Raw genomic sequence first — 15,133 nt, 5'->3', positions numbered from 1 at the left:
TGGCCCCGCCCATGTCACTGACTGCACCATAAACCTGGTAATTTTCAAATCTCCGGTTCTCATCTGCTCCTCATCCATCATGATTTGAATAGAGAATTTTTTAGAAATGCTGTTTTAATTTGAATTATTCTATGCATGTCCTCCATTATGAGAAAAACGCTACAATCACACGTTAAAAAGAGCAAAAACAGGATTTTCATCAGAGTGAGTCTTTGAAGGCTTTTCATCATTCATCTCTGGTATTCACACAAAGAAGGTCTTTAAAAATAAAGAACAGTCACAAAACGGAGAGAGTTAAATGCCCGGAGCACAACCCAGCTGGAGTCTGTCTGTTTTCTGTGTTTGTCTCGATGGATGGGTTTGTGGAGCAGTGGCCGCACCAGCATGACTCTGCCTGCTCCTAAAGTCAACCTAACGCTGCAACAGCAGGTCAAAATAAAAATAACAAGACATGTTTGTGAAACGTCCATGCAGAGCAGCTCTGTGGTCAGGGCCAATGTGGGCCCTCACCCAGAGGGGCAGAGCTGATGGTGACGGAGCTGTGCGTATGTCACAGAGGTTTGGATTAGGGCGAGGAGGAGGGGCATAAGCAGGAGGAAAAACACGTGGAGGCGGAATATGAACAGAGGTTTCTCATTGGCTCAGGGTGTCATCGGAAGGGCCAATGAAAAGACTGAAAAGAACACAAATACAGCCATATCAGGAAAACATGGACTGGGTTTTTGATGGGACACAAGCGGTTCAAGAAAACAGATCACAGTGAAATCATCACATCAGGCCAAGTGAAGCTTAAACATGACTGAAATGATTCTATAACTGCCATTTTCTGCAATGATGTCTTTCTTTGTGTAATTTCTTTCTAAAACACCATAAAAATGTTGCTTGGAGTACAGATTCTGCACAAACACTCAAACCCTCCTGTGTGGTGAACGGACAGAGACATGAAAACACTTTGTCTCCAGCCCCCCCCCCATGTCTCACCCAAAAAAACAATAAATGCTTGAACTTAATGAAAGTGCAAATACTGCAACAGTATTTTAAATAAATCCCATTCATTTTGAACTGTCCCGCTCCTGTTATTTCTGTTGGGTTAGTAGTGGACTCTGCTGGTCAGAGTCAAAACCACAGCCAAGCCAAAACACTCCGCAATTCTTCACAATGACAAACAAAACATCCACTTCTTTGACTGGGATGCAAATTGCTCACCGGATCAACGTCAGGTGTTGGCAGGATTCCTTCAGATGCTGTTTGACATCCTTTTCTTTTTTGTCACAGAACAACTCCGTCTCCAGGTGTCTTTTAGAAGAAGAAGATTCAACCTTTCTACGTTTCTGCAAAATAGAAGCTGGCTTCATAAAATAATGCCTGATGTGTTGCAGTTATTAGAGTCGGCATTCTACCCTCAGATGTCATCGTGTATCTGTGAGAAGGTCAGAGAGTAGGGAGGGAAAATGAAGGAAAGTGACTTGTCCTGAGAGGAAACCGTTAAATGAACCAGATTTAGTCATTTGATCATTTTAATACACAAATGAATAAAGAAAGTCAGAACAAAAAACAGCAATACATGCATGAAACAGCACGACTACAGTGCTGATCCATTATTATTAGGGGGAAACTATTGAAATGGTCAATCATTCCATCTCTTCTTCCACTCATCTTCCATACCTGCTTTATCCAGGTACTGCAGATCCAAATCCATCACAGGACAACGGTCCGTCTGCATTAATTCATCTTTTTGTGTGCGTTCATAATGATGTCGCTTCCTTGTTTGTCTTTTTAACAGCCATAAATTATAGAGAAATCAGCAGCTTTGACCGCAAACCTCATTAGCGTCAGTCAATCCCAGTGAAGGAACATGGACATGCTCATGGATTCAGTGGAAAAACCTCAGTCACAGTCCCATTCACACACTGATGGCGGCCTGCTGCCGAACACTGCCACCAACCTACAACCACCAGGAGCACCGTGGGCTTCAGTGTCTTGCTTAAGGACCCTTTGACACACAGAGCAGGAATTGAACCTGCGATCTTTCTTTGAGAGGTCAACCGCTCTACCTCTGCACAACACAACCCCCACACAAGCACTAAAGCATCTTTTTGCTGCAGTAAATATTTTACTCCTCCTCTTATCAGCATCAGGCCTTTAACTAGAGAACATGAAGTCATTTGTTTGCCGGTCGGTCCTGGAAAAATACTGGCCTCAACAAGCAGATTGCTGTGAGATAGCTTCCAATGCCAACGTTCTGCATTCACACAGTCCCAGAAGAGCTGCTCAAACACACCTTCCATGATGCAGATGTTCAGGCCTGAATCATGCATCTGCATAACCGGCCCTTAGGGTTTTCTCATGTTTAGAACTTTAGCTGAATGCAGGAAAACCCAATCAGAAAGAACGACAGTGAACAATCTGCTGATCAGAAATAGACTTTTCTAGTTTCAACCAAAAGCTGCTAAAAAAAAGCAGCCGTGTGATCCACTGGATTAAATTGGTCTAATTTAGAAAAACAAAACATCAACTTCACTATTCTGGCCCAAACTGTGCCAATAGATGGTTGTTAGGACTGCACCATGGAGGCCTTTTGGAGCCACAGGTTCACCTGCCAGTAAACTGCTGAGTCAAGTCAAAAAAAACAGTTCTAACTCAAGTAAGTCAGAGTCTACCTCTAATGCAGGGCTGTCAAACCCATTTTCACAGAGGGCCACATCAGTATAGTGGTTGTCCTCAGAGGGCCAGATATAACTTAGACATGTAACCTAATGTAATGAAAGCTAAACATAACTACTCCTTACTGTTAAAAATTCATTATTCATTTATTATATTAAAGTGACAATTACAGTTGCATAAAAATATGTTTGCTTGTTACTTTAGCATAAATCCTTTCATGTTTGATTCTGTCAGGTTAGGTTATATGGACTATGTTTAAGTTCTAATGTATAGTTGCCCAATCCCATATTTCAAGTCAGATTCCCCCTAGATATAAATAAAGACACACAGATTTTTATTTTTTATTTTAAGAAGTTAAAAACTTTTATGCTCTCGCGGGCCACATACAATGACATGGAGGGCCACATTTGGCCCGCGGGCCCTTGAGTCTGACACATGTGTTCTAGTGGACCCAGGCTGGTTGTTAACCCAGGTTGTGTTTCTTTGGATTCACCTGATGAGCCTAAACTGTTGTGTAAACCGTGTGGAATTATCCGTTCAGCACCGTCACAATGACACCAGCGGGAAACAGGACTGCTGCTGGGTGTGTGTGTGTTTAACTGTGTGTATGTGTTTGGGTGTGTCTGTGTGTTTATGTGTGTGTGGCTGTTTTGTGTTTAAGTGTGGTATGTGTGTGTGCGTTTGTGCATTGGTGTGAGTTTAAGTGTGGTATGTGTGTGTGTTTAAGTTTGGCATGTGTGTGTGTGGTTTCTGTGTGTGTGTGTCACACACAGCTGCTGTCAGTTGCTATTTGAAAAACATTTTCTGTCTTCTACTTCTGACTGGAATTTGATAGTCCTATCTCCCTCTCTCTCTCCCTCCCTCCCTCTTTCCCTCTCGTGCGCCCCTCTGCTCTGCCAGAGTGCGTCCGTCATCCGTCCTCGTTGGCACTGCCGGCTTTGTGCTGCACGAGCCTTAAGAGGTGTTTAGTGTCACGACGGCTTCAGTTGTTTGCAGAAGACAAACATTCACCAACATAATGACATCATAAACACCTTTATTCAAAGACACACATTCAACACAATAAATCCTTTTCTCAGCAGAGAACGTCTGTGCTTCAGATTCCATTTATTAGGAGTCACTCTACTTCAGGGATTTGTGCAAACGTGTGACTTTTGGCTGTTCAGCCTTTGTTTTATTCTCTGCTTTTTCTCATCTTTGCTTTTTTTTTCCAAAATAAAACAGGTCAATTTAGGAAACGTAATTTTCTAGCTCTGTCTCTGCTTTCACACGTTTATAATATTGATGTTTGAAGCTGAAAGTACAGATGGAATATTTCTAATGGAGAGGAAAAACAAAGTGAACAAATACTACAACCCAGTGGACAAAAGAAGAATTTAAGATAAAAAGAGAAACTTTCGTTTTCTGGCACATAAAGCCAAATGTAAGAAAAGAAACTATAGGATCAGTAAAAAGATAACTGTAAGATGGCATTAAAAGCAAAGTATTTGTGTCTGTTTTTATTTGCTCAGTTGCCTGTTTAAGTATTTTAAACTGAAGTGCAAGACCCACAAAGTGAAAATTAAGCCAAATAAAAAAATATAAAAAATTAACGAAGGAAAAAAAATATTATGTATTCTTGAAATATTCCTGAAACAGAAATGTTATTTTGTCTTCGAAGTTGTTTTTGTGTTATTTTCCTGTTGCGTGTGGATACTTTCCATTTCAATGATCTCTCTTCTCCAGAAGTTTCTTTTATTGTTTTATTGTTGTATAGTTCTTCCCATACAATTGTGAATAAGAGTTTCTCTTTAATGTTCATACATAAATATAAATGAACCGTAATTTAAAATGGAACAGACCTGTCAGCAGCAGCACCGTTTCCTTTTTAGTCTGGTAGTTCTCCACAGAAAACGGTAAACTTCTCAGTTGAAACTAAATGGATCCTTTTTTCAAAGTTATCCTGACCTCTTTAAAGACAATGGGGCTGTTCAGGTGCTTCTACAGCTGAAAGCTGCTTCATCATCGCAGGGAGTGAAGCCGGATGTTGTGCTGTGAAAGCACCACACAGGTTTTCAAACCCTTAACACAAATGCTGCTCGCTTCAGAGCAGGAGCCTAAGTTGGTTACAAACACTACACTGAAGCAACGGGACGCTACCAGAAACATTCAGTGCTGTTTGGTATCAACCTCAATGATGTGTGGAGAACAAATCTGAAGCGATGCTTATATAAGAGGCTCTCCTCAGCCGACGCTCCATTTACCCTGCATATTGAACATGCAGCTTAAGGGTCTATATCCTGTAAAACCAACTCTTTGAGCTTTTAGGTGTTCTATAATGTTCATTCCTCACTATAAACAACCCCAAAGTGGTATTTTGATCCATTCATCTCTGAGTTTTCCTCTAAAAACCTGCTCTCTGAGCACCAGCCCCTCCCAATCCACAGAAACGAGTGGGTTTTCACATTGTGACGTCACAAAGTGAGGAACCGCCGCTTTCCAGAAAGAGTCTGTGCTGCCAGCTCCGCCCCCAGGCTAACAGACACGCCCACTTTCTCCATGGAGCTAGCTGTGATCGGCTAAACGCTTTTATTTATATGAACAATCTAAACATCCATCTTTGTAAAAGTTCAGATGTTTTGTTTTCGTGGGAGAAACGCAGACATGATGCTGAGGCCGATTCTAGGAAATGGGCGGCACCCACAAGGAGAGAAAGGCGGAGCCTCAGAGATCGAGTCGTCTCACTTCGACAATAACTAATAAATCATTTAAAAATAATGTTTTAGTGTGCCAAAGGTCATATAAGATCATATCTATGGATATAGTTTACTCTAAAAGGCTCAAGAAAAGCAGGATATGGACCCTTTAACAGGTTGAGCATGAAGCAGTAAATGAAAATGTTCTGTATTTTGGTCAAATGTTCATCAGACTGCCACAGTCTATCACTGAAGCTCATTATTCCAATGCAAAGATAATTGCACATTTCTCATCAGTGTTACATTCAAACTTGTTGTTTCTTTTTAACAATGTTTTCTTGATTTCCCTAAAGACGTCTATCTAAAGAAGCCAACATATTATGCATGAGAAACTGAACTGCAGACATGCTGCCTGTTTATTCAGATGTCTGCCTTTAAAGCGATCCTTTAGGTTTTGAAGGAGGTCATGTTCTGAGGTCATGCATGACAGTTTATGTTCTTTCCTAACGTTACATTCTGACAAGAAACAGTTTCTCACAACCAGTTGTGATTTACAATCTTTCCAAAAGCCCAGCCTCAGCGGATGTTGGTTTTCTGACTCACTGAAGCGTTCTCCTTTTTTCTGCGTTACTGTGGTAACGGCTTTTGGATCTCATTCTCCTCTTTCGTGTCTGCCTCGGGTTTCGTGTCCTCACTGCCACTTGACTCTCCCTCAGGGTTTTGACCACGCCACTTCTGTTTCCAGAGAGCGTTGAGCCGCTCCAAGATGTCAATGGAGTGGTTAATGAGCAAAGCAAGCCAAGCCATCCCAAAGAAGATCCACGAGGCCATGAAAACACTGTACCAGTTTGGGTAGTCTGTGTCTGGATTGTTATCTGAAAGGAAAAACACAGGACTGATCAATTACTTCTTTAAATTACAATCAAAGTGATGGAATCAGCTGATTTGTTGGTGCATCTAAAGCTTTACCTGCCACAAAATCCCCAAAACCAATCGTGCTGAGGGTGATGAAACAGTAGTAAATGGCCTGGGAGTAGGTCCATCCCTCAAACAGCTGGAATACAGTCATGGGTACGATGAAGAAGAAAACCGTTCCACAGATGTAAGAGAAGAGGTGAATAAAAAAACGTGTGCATGTCTGAGAGAGAGGAGGAAGAAAGTGGTAGAGTTGATTCTTCATGGAAGAAAGAAATGAGGATTTTACACATCTGACTCTCAAAGGTCATCTGCCCACCTTGTGTCCCGACTTTCTTTGGAGGAAGTCTGAGATGTTCCTCTCCAAACTCAGCATGTATTTTCCAACTTTGTTGAGCACTACCAAATTCAGAGGAATCCCAAAGAGAGCGAAGAACACACAGAAGATCTGACCGGCAGATGTGCTCGGACTCATGTTTCCATAACCTGCAAAACTACCGTTTATAAGTACACGTATCTCAGTTTTCAGTTTTGAGACGGCTCAGTGGAGTCCTCAGCAGAGCACAGGCTGCCTGTTCCAAACCTGTCCAGCTTTTACAAGACAAACATGTTCATGCCAGTTCTGTTATGTTCTTGAAATATTTTTCAGTGACATTTCATTTTTGTACATGAGTTTTTGTACATTGCAAAGTAGGAGCCACAGACCAATGCAAGCTGCTTACTCTGTCCTCACTAAAATCTTTGAATGTCCATCCATCCATCCATCTTCCTCCGCTTATCCGGGACCGGGTCGCGGGGGCAGCAGACTGAGCAGAGATGCCCAGACTTCCCTCACCCCAGCCACTTCCTCCAGCTCCTCTGGGGGGACCCCGAGACGTTCCCAGGCCAGCCGAGAGACGTAGTCTCTCCAGTGTGTCCTGGGTCTTCCCCGGGGCCTCCGCCCAGTGGGACATGCCCGGAACACCTCTCCAGGGAGGCGTCCAGGAGGCATCCGAACTAGATGCCCGAGCCACCTCAACTGGCTCCTTTCGATGTGGAGGAGAAGCGGTTCTACTCCGAGCTCTCTGCGGGTGACCGAGCTTCTCACCCTATCTCTAAGGGAGCGCCCAGCCACCCTGCGGAGGAAGCTCATTTCAGCCGCTTGTATTCGGGACCTCGTTCTTTCGGTCATGACCCATAGCTCATGACCATAGGTGAGTACTGGAACGTAGATCGACCGGTAAATTGAGAGCTTTGCTTTTCGGCTCAGCTCTCTCTTCACCACGACGGACCGATAGAGCGACCGCATAACTACGGACGCTGCTCCGATCCGCCTGTCAATCTCACGCTCCGATCTTCCCTCACTCGTGAACAAGACCCCAAGGTATTTAAACTCCTCCACCTGGGGCAGGGACACTCCACCGACCGAGAGATGGCAAACTACCTTTCTCCGGTTTGAATGTCTTCCTTGAAAATCAGACAATTCCACACAAACTGCTGTATTCTATAATAGACCTCACATTGCACAGCATCCACCAATTAGAGCTTTGTGGTCAAACGTGGTCATGTACCCAGATCGAAAGGTTCGTATCATGACACCAAGAGTCCCATTGGCTCTGCAGAGAATATCATTTATGAAGATCTGAAAGGTAATTTTCCTGTCAAGGGTCACACCTAAATCTCATGTTGTAGTGCCTCATAGTGGATAAAATACGTGTTTTTAACGGTCTTACGCTTCAGAGAGATATTAAATGAACAGCACTTTGATGCATTCAACTTCAGCCGCCAGGCTAATGACCACTGCTCCAGATGTTTGATATTAGTGCACAAGGTGTTGACATCAGATGGCGTAGTTATGCAGTGGTGCAGTTTAACATCATCAGCATAAAACAAGCAATTTGTAGATCTATGCTGCGGTAGATCGTTCATAACCAAAGCAAACCAAAGCAGCGAGATCTGCGTGCCTTCTGGAGTACCGGAGGTCCAGTCTGAGGTGCTACCACTCAACACTACCCTCTTTGGCATCAGTCAGTTAAAAAGGAATCCATGCTAGTGCCCAGCCTTTTATTCCCTTTATTGCCTTTCATTGTACAATGGACAATGACAATAAAAGCAAATCTAATCCAACCTTTTACATGGTGGTTGTTATCAAGTTTATGAGGTAAAAGTTGGTGATTGCACTCTGACAGGCAGACAAGTAGACTGTGTCAGTGCAGTCAAGTTGGGTTTCATTTTAAAAATACAGTTTTCTCAAGAATCTTCCCGAAAAGTGTAAGGAGCGATGGATCAATAATAAGATGGTGAGCCTTTTTCATGAACAGGTACTGTGTTTGTTTCTTTCCATCTGCTCAGTGAAAACCCTTACATTTACAGACTGCTGACACAGAATTTGAACTGGAATTGCCAGCTCTCCTGTGAACTCCTTAACAATACAAGCTCACTCTGTGTCCCTCTCTGGTCACCAGCGGAAAACATTTCCAGAGTTCTGAGTGAAGCTCATTGTGAAGTTTTGTTTGTGCTGCTTTGCCAGCATAACTAAGCGTTAAATCTGGATCTGATTTTCTGTCTCCTGACCCTGTGTCTGACTCAGTTTGCCTGCCCCGACTCTCGTCTGGATCCTGACTACCCCGTCTCTTCTCTGATGATCTCATGCCTGTTATTGACCCCTGCCTGTCTGACCCTGATTTAGCTCTGTGGACTTTTAGCTGATCCAACAAACCTGCATTTGGATGCAGCCGTCTGGCTGTTCTGGTGACAAGACGATAGATTAGACATAATATTAAACATTAGATTAGATGTTAGATTAGACGTAATATTAAACATTAGATTAGACGTAATATTAAACATTAGATTAGATGTTAGATTAGACGTAATATTAAACATTAGATTAGACGTAATATTAAACATTAGATTAGATGTTAGATTAGACGTATTAGCTTTACTGTTTCATTTTAACTTGTTGGAACAGGTTTTATATGTAGACATTAAGGATCTGTTTGGCTGAATTTGCCTGTGGTGAAAATTACAACAAAACTCTTATGAACTCATATTTGTGGAAGCTCAATCTTTTTATCAGCCAATTGAGAGTTTCCAAACAATTTCCTCCATAAAACAATTATTTCTATTATTAACCAGTTCACTGCTTAGCAAGTCTGGCAGGAAAATGGCAGCCTTAAAGCTAAACTGTATTATGTTGCTGTTTCTCCATGACTTGACCAAGTCAGTAGTCAAATAACAAACTAATGTTTCTTTGCTGTCCTGTCATTTCCTTAGGCAAACTGAAAGGAGCCTCCAACAGTCCTGCTGTGACTCTTCTACATCATTACTATGGAGGATGAAATGCAGCTTCTCATGAGTCAGAAGAACATTTCTGGATATTCTGCTTTAAAGTTTGTGTTTTTGATTAAAGAAATGCAGTCTTGACAAAAACCACGTCAGGCCAACGTCAAAAAAATGATCATTATTTTCATTTCTCTGACTTATTGAAGCCAAAGTGAACCAATAAAGTAAGTCCAACAACACAATGAAGGTTTGTTTTGTAAAAACATGACAAAATGTATTACAAGTGGGCTGAAAGTGTGCAGGCCGTGAACTCTGACCTATGGTGGTGACCACCGTGGCAGCAAACACAGCTGAGCTGGTGAATTGCCAGAAGCCGTCTGTGGTGGTGTTGCTTTTCAAACTAAGTCCTGCCTTTGATGCTTCTTGAATGACCTGCAGACAAGAAATAACACAATGAAACAAATCAAACCAAACACAGTTTCAGGAGGTTTTTTTCGGATTTTCAACCAATCCCTTCTTCCTTCACCCCGTAAACAAGTTTCTAAACTGACCTTTGTCAACATTGTTACTGAGATCTTACCTGAGCCACATCCACCAGGCCTTGGTGGTTCAGACAGGTGTACGTTGAGAACAGCTTTTGTTTATTCAGTAAGATGTTGCTAATGTCCTTCTTCCCCAAATCACCTTCCAGCTTCCAGAAAATCACCCCTCCAATCAGCACATAGGCTACATAAACCATGCCAAGCAAGAGGATGGACGGCACCCGCGTCAGGTCTAACATTTCTTTGATTCCCATCTCGACCTGAAGTCAGCGCCTCAGCGACTGCGCTCACACTCAAAATGACCAAAAGTCTGGGACTCCTTGTCTTACAAGCAAATGAAGCTCGTCAGGCTCTACGGTTTGGCTCCCGACAGAGGCCTGACATGCAAATGCAAAGCAGCAAAACAAGGCGAGGAAAAGACAACAGCAGGCTGCAGGGACGACGACAGTCATGCTTCGGGTTTCAGCAAAAAAAACCATTAAAATATGAAAAACAGCAAGTGAAGGACTTTATTTATATGTAACATTTAGTTAAAAACTACAACTATGACTGGTGAGACCCCCCCCTTCTCCATCTGGATGAGTGTGTTAGCCTAAGATAGCAGTGCTAGCTAAGTCACTAGAGGGAGTGCACGTTTGTTTGCACAGATGTGCACTCGCATGAACTCAATACACATAAAAAACGCATTTGTGTTATTATGCAAACAAACAATAAGTCAGTTTACAGGGTTTGAAGATTCAATCACCAAAGTGGAAGAGAAGACTTAGAGGAAGCCAGCAAAGCGGTTGGACTCCTCCAGGATACGAGGCTGTTACTCACACCGTTTAGACAGAGATAGAAGGAAAACTATAGCAAACACCGTTTCCACTTTGAGCATTACATTTATCAAACGTCAACAAACACTGGTTTTGCTAACAAAACAAGAAGTGGCCCCATCCTTGAACTGGACCTTCCCATTACAGTCCAGCACTTTTAGCAAGCAGATTCAGCTTGGAGGTCAGGTGGAATTCGCTGTCAAATCTTGTGTGTGTCCTCCAGTTTCCCAGAGGACCTGTCTTCTTCCTCCTCTTGCCTAGTGAAGCCCGGACGCATCAGGGTAACAAGGTTTTCCATCATTTGGGCTCCTGTGTTTAGGATGAGTGCCAGCCAAGCCAGAGCGAAGAGGATCCAAACGCCAGCAAGGCTGCGGTACACAGAGATGTACTCCTTTCCTGGGTCAGTTCCTTTAGGTTGAAAAATGTAAAAGAAAAAACAAAAACAGGAACATTGTCTTAGAGCAGGGAACCTTTTAATCCATAAAACGTAAATAATTGAAAGCAAAAAAAGTGTTTTTTGTTTGACAGAGAAGGCCTGCTTCCTGTTTTCACTCACCCACTACATAATCTCCAAAACCAATGGTGCTGAGAGTTATGAAGGCGAAGTAGAAACCCTCGCCAAATGTCCAGTCTTCCACATAACTGAACAGCAGAGGAGGGATGACCAGAAACAGGAGGCTGCCCGAAACGAAGAACAAACTGACCACCACAGCTTCAACTGTTCGCTGGGACAAAACAACAGAGGTTATGTTTCAGATCAGAACAGATATCAGAACAGATAGGACGTGTTTTCATCTTTTCAAACAGAAGAATGACACACAGGTATCTTAAGGGGAACAACTGCAACCATCCTCCTCTCCAATCGACTCAGGTGAACGCTGAGACACTTGCCAATCTGTTTTAGGAAAGCCAGGTTCAGTGGAATCCCAAACAGAGCATAGAAGACGCAGAACACCTGGCCTGACACGGTGCTGGGAGAGAGGTTACCGTAGCCTGGGAACCAAGCAGCAGAGAGGATGTTGGAGCACAGGGCAACGGGACGGTCTGAAGGATTTGAACATTAGCTGCTCACCAATAGTTGTGACAACTGTGCCTGCAAAGAAGAAGGAACTACTGAAGTCCCAGTTGCTGGGGTTAGTTGAGTTCCCCGAGGGATTCACTCCGTTCTCCCAGGCATACAAAATCACCTGCAGTCACAGCAGACAAGCATTTCATCCAACAAAGTTTGTAGGTCTTTCTACTTCCGGCCATAAGCCAGTCATTATTCCCTTGCAAATGTTTTAGAGTCAACATCTCTGATGTCAAAGTCGTGTCTCACAGCCGCTACGCACATTTTTCACCTATGTATTTTGTTTTTTTCGTGACACTTGTGATCTACGTCATTCATGAGTGTTTCTTGTGTTCGTTGATGTGCGCAGATGTCTGTCGAGGGTTTTGGCTGACAGGTCTTTTAACAGGAATTCAGTTTTGAGCTGTTAATTATTTTTGGTCGGTTGAGAATTATGCAGTCTATGTATATTTTACATAGTTTATACGCAATTATTACGTAAATCTTACACAGCTGTGTGTGATTTATGTGAGATGCATACACAAATGTGTGGTTTTCCACGACTTTTTCACATTTGTCTAACGGCTTTTTCATGCATGAAGCCGGATGTGTACAGATGTGTAACTTTTACATCACGTATACGGTGCACATATCACTTTGAAATGACATAATCAACGCACAAAATCACTGATGAATTGTATGTAAGCAGCACAATAATCACACGGTTCATGTTCTACGTTGGTTTACGTGTTCTTTGTGTGGTTTATTCGTACTTCTGTGGTTCATTCCTCCACATCTGCGAAATTTTTACGTAAAGACCACAACTTTTCTCACTTCAGTCAGACAACTCATGCAGTAAAGACATTTATTTTCACATTATTTTAGTTTGACATAAAGCTCCGTTCAATTACATAAGACAATATCTCCATAGAAAACTTTTAGGTAATAAACTACCCCTTACATAGCTCACAGGTGGACGAACGCAACGCTTGCGGTAAAGGTAGAGAAGGAATGGACACGCATGCCTGGAATTAAATAGGACGCTGAACAGGAGAGTTGATTGACTGAACCACCCTAGGGAGGAGTAACCAGTTAAAACGCTCTGCTCGAGTTGTCTGCCCGAAATGCTCCCAAGGTCGCTCACTTTTTCTACATATGTTCACGTATGACCAATTTAATCCTGTGCAAAATGTACATAGTGTCTGTGTGACACGGCCTTAAGTTACAGTAAGTTACAGGATTCATCTCAGTGTCATGAACCACATGTTTATTCAGTTATCTGGTTGCTCTGGTTCTATGCTTTGAACCAAGTTATTTCTTTGCTTTGAACCAAAGAACCATTTAAGGTTTTTTAAGAGAAGTTGTTTTTCAAAACTCCTTGAAAATGATTTAAAAGAAAACCTTCACAAAGTTCTCCAGGGCAGGTCCATCCAGGCAAGAGTAATTAGCCAAGAAGTTCAGCTTCTCCAGCTGGAAGTGGTTGCGGTTGTTGCGCTCAGCTTCTCGCTCCAGCATTTGAAAAACGGTCGCTCCCACAAACAGGTAGATGAAGTGGGCTAAAGCCAGGAGGGCCGTCCAGCTCACTTTGACACGCACCAGCTGAAAACTCTCCATCTACCTCCCCACAGAATAAAGAGGCACAAAAGCTGAAGTCCAATAAAAAGTCGATCTCTTAGAAAAGTACGCAGACGCTGTGGTAAGCTCTACAAAGGAAATGGCCAGGGCAGAGTGGCATTCTGTTTCTAAATAATCAGAAAGTTGAAAAAATTGTTTAAAAAATAATCAAATAAAAAAGTATATGAAATGTGGTTCTCCTAAATAGCAGCTGAATCGGCGTTTTCTCTCCTGTTTTCAGCTTGGTCTGGCACTGATGATGTTGATTTATGGGTTGCCAGGGCAACAGCCAAACTCTAGGCCACCATTAGTGTGACATCTGGATACACTGTCTACTGTTTCCACTAATTAGGAAGCGGGGCAGCATCCTTAACGCAGGACAAAAGTTAATGTTTCACCTGTCAGTGGCTGAGTGTCGGGTCAAAGCCGCCTTTACAGAGGCGAGCATCACTTCATTTGTTTAAATGGGACCATTCAGGAGGCATGGAACTAACTGGAAGTACAGATTTGCCTCAAAACGTCTCATTTCAAAGTAAATAGGTGCCCAGACTGTTTATGGTGAAGAAGGAGACGAAGAAGAGGAGGGAGGAGAAGGAGAGGAAGAGGAAGAAGGAGAGGCAGGGGTTTTTGATTTTTAAAATGTCAGTATAATCAAGGATCACAGATAACAAGAGTAAAAACAATCAGTCACATAAAAAAGCAGCATAACCTTACCCACTATCAGACACAGAACATAGAACATTCTTAACCCTTGTGCTATCCTAGGCACTTTAACATTGGGAGTTGGGTCATCTAGACCCACTAGACAGTGCTCTGAACCTTTTTTCTTCAATGATTTGTGATCTTCACTGGTGTCCATGGATTACACGAAATCTTTCCACCTTTATCCACCTTTGTCCTGTTAGGGAGAACACGTCAATGTAAGGGTGGGGTCATCTAAGACAGCACAAGGGTTAAACCCCAACGACTGACAGTCTGAAGTAGGAGAGTTTAACATCTGTAGGAGCCAGAGAGCAGACAGTCATTCATACCTCCAAGATTTCAGCAGCAAGGATGTCCCAGAAAGCCTCGTAGAACTCCACAGTGAGGCCATCGATCCCAGGAGCCTTCCGGCCCTTCATGCTCTGCAGTTCAGGAAGCTGGAGAGGCTGATCCAGCTGAGAGTTCATCTCCACAGAGACGCGAGGCATCCACTGCAGAACTCCTCCATCAGGCATCATCACCATGACACACTCACTGGTGCAGAGTGAGGAATAACCGTCCACAGCCCTCTGTCTGACCTGGTCAGGTCCAAACAGCTCCTCTCTGGACAATAAGGAGTGCATCACCTTCATCTGTCCGGCTTCTTCTCCAAACCAAAAAAAGAAGCTGGAGGGAGCAGAGACATCCTGAAACTGGGACCGAACCAGTGACCCTGAACTGTAGAGTCCAGCAGGCGCTCCAAAGTCAACTTTTTGAGGAGTTCAACATGTCCTCGATTTTCAGCATGGGTTTTCATGGGTTCCAAGCCTCCAAGTCTTTAACAAATCGACAGTAATCACGCGTAACGTTGAGAGTGTATTGCTGACACAAAAGCTTCATTTCACTCTTACCACGGTC

The 15,133-nt window shown here is 43.0% G+C and overlaps 2 protein-coding genes across 3 annotated transcripts; both read right to left on the bottom strand.

The window, feature by feature from the left end:
• Positions 1–5,422: 5,422 nt before the first annotated feature.
• On the bottom strand, positions 5,423–10,470 carry LOC101160862 (potassium channel subfamily K member 17). 2 transcript variants are annotated; one of them, XM_023952017.1, is made up of 4 exons: positions 9,833–10,470; positions 6,574–6,740; positions 6,309–6,477; positions 5,423–6,214 (listed from the first exon to the last, which is right to left on the bottom strand). In XM_023952017.1, exons 2-4 carry the CDS (start codon positions 6,727–6,729, stop codon positions 5,967–5,969), a joined length of 573 nt encoding a protein of 190 aa, XP_023807785.1. In that variant the 5' UTR covers positions 6,730–6,740; positions 9,833–10,470; the 3' UTR covers positions 5,423–5,966. The 2 variants fall into 2 exon arrangements, with proteins under 2 accessions (XP_023807785.1, XP_023807786.1); XM_023952018.1 differs by lacking the exon at positions 9,833–10,470 and having other exon boundaries at positions 6,574–6,993.
• LOC101160611 (potassium channel subfamily K member 16-like) lies at positions 10,463–14,129 on the bottom strand. Its single transcript, XM_020713876.2, has 5 exons — positions 13,322–14,129; positions 11,945–12,059; positions 11,693–11,865; positions 11,429–11,597; positions 10,463–11,280 (listed from the first exon to the last, which is right to left on the bottom strand). The coding sequence occupies exons 1-5, from the start codon at positions 13,532–13,534 to the stop codon at positions 11,072–11,074; spliced, it is 879 nt and encodes a 292-aa protein (XP_020569535.1). The 5' UTR covers positions 13,535–14,129; the 3' UTR covers positions 10,463–11,071.
• Positions 14,130–15,133: the final 1,004 nt, after the last annotated feature.

The sequence above is a fragment of the Oryzias latipes genome, chromosome 22, assembly GCF_002234675.1.
Source record: "Oryzias latipes chromosome 22, ASM223467v1".
NCBI lineage: Eukaryota > Metazoa > Chordata > Actinopteri > Beloniformes > Adrianichthyidae > Oryzias > Oryzias latipes.
This window is presented reverse-complemented; position numbering and strand designations above follow the sequence as displayed.

What these genes read in the sequence shown, in the direction of transcription:
- LOC101160862 (XM_023952017.1), bottom strand. Translation starts at nt 6,729, where the DNA reads ATGAGTCCGAGCACATCTGCCGGTCAGATCTTCTGTGTGTTCTTCGCT. An exon ending in AAAGAAAGTCGGGACACAAG is followed by an intron (nt 6,478 to 6,573) that starts GTGGGCAGATGA and finishes CCTCTCTCTCAG; the next exon opens with ACATGCACACGTTTTTTTAT. An exon ending in TTTTGGGGATTTTGTGGCAG is followed by an intron (nt 6,215 to 6,308) that starts GTAAAGCTTTAG and finishes TTTTCCTTTCAG; the next exon opens with ATAACAATCCAGACACAGAC.
- LOC101160611 (XM_020713876.2), bottom strand. Translation starts at nt 13,534, where the DNA reads ATGGAGAGTTTTCAGCTGGTGCGTGTCAAAGTGAGCTGGACGGCCCTC. An exon ending in CACAGTTGTCACAACTATTG is followed by an intron (nt 11,866 to 11,944) that starts GTGAGCAGCTAA and finishes CTTGGTTCCCAG; the next exon opens with GCTACGGTAACCTCTCTCCC. An exon ending in TTGTTCCCCTTAAGATACCT is followed by an intron (nt 11,598 to 11,692) that starts GTGTGTCATTCT and finishes GTTTTGTCCCAG; the next exon opens with CGAACAGTTGAAGCTGTGGT.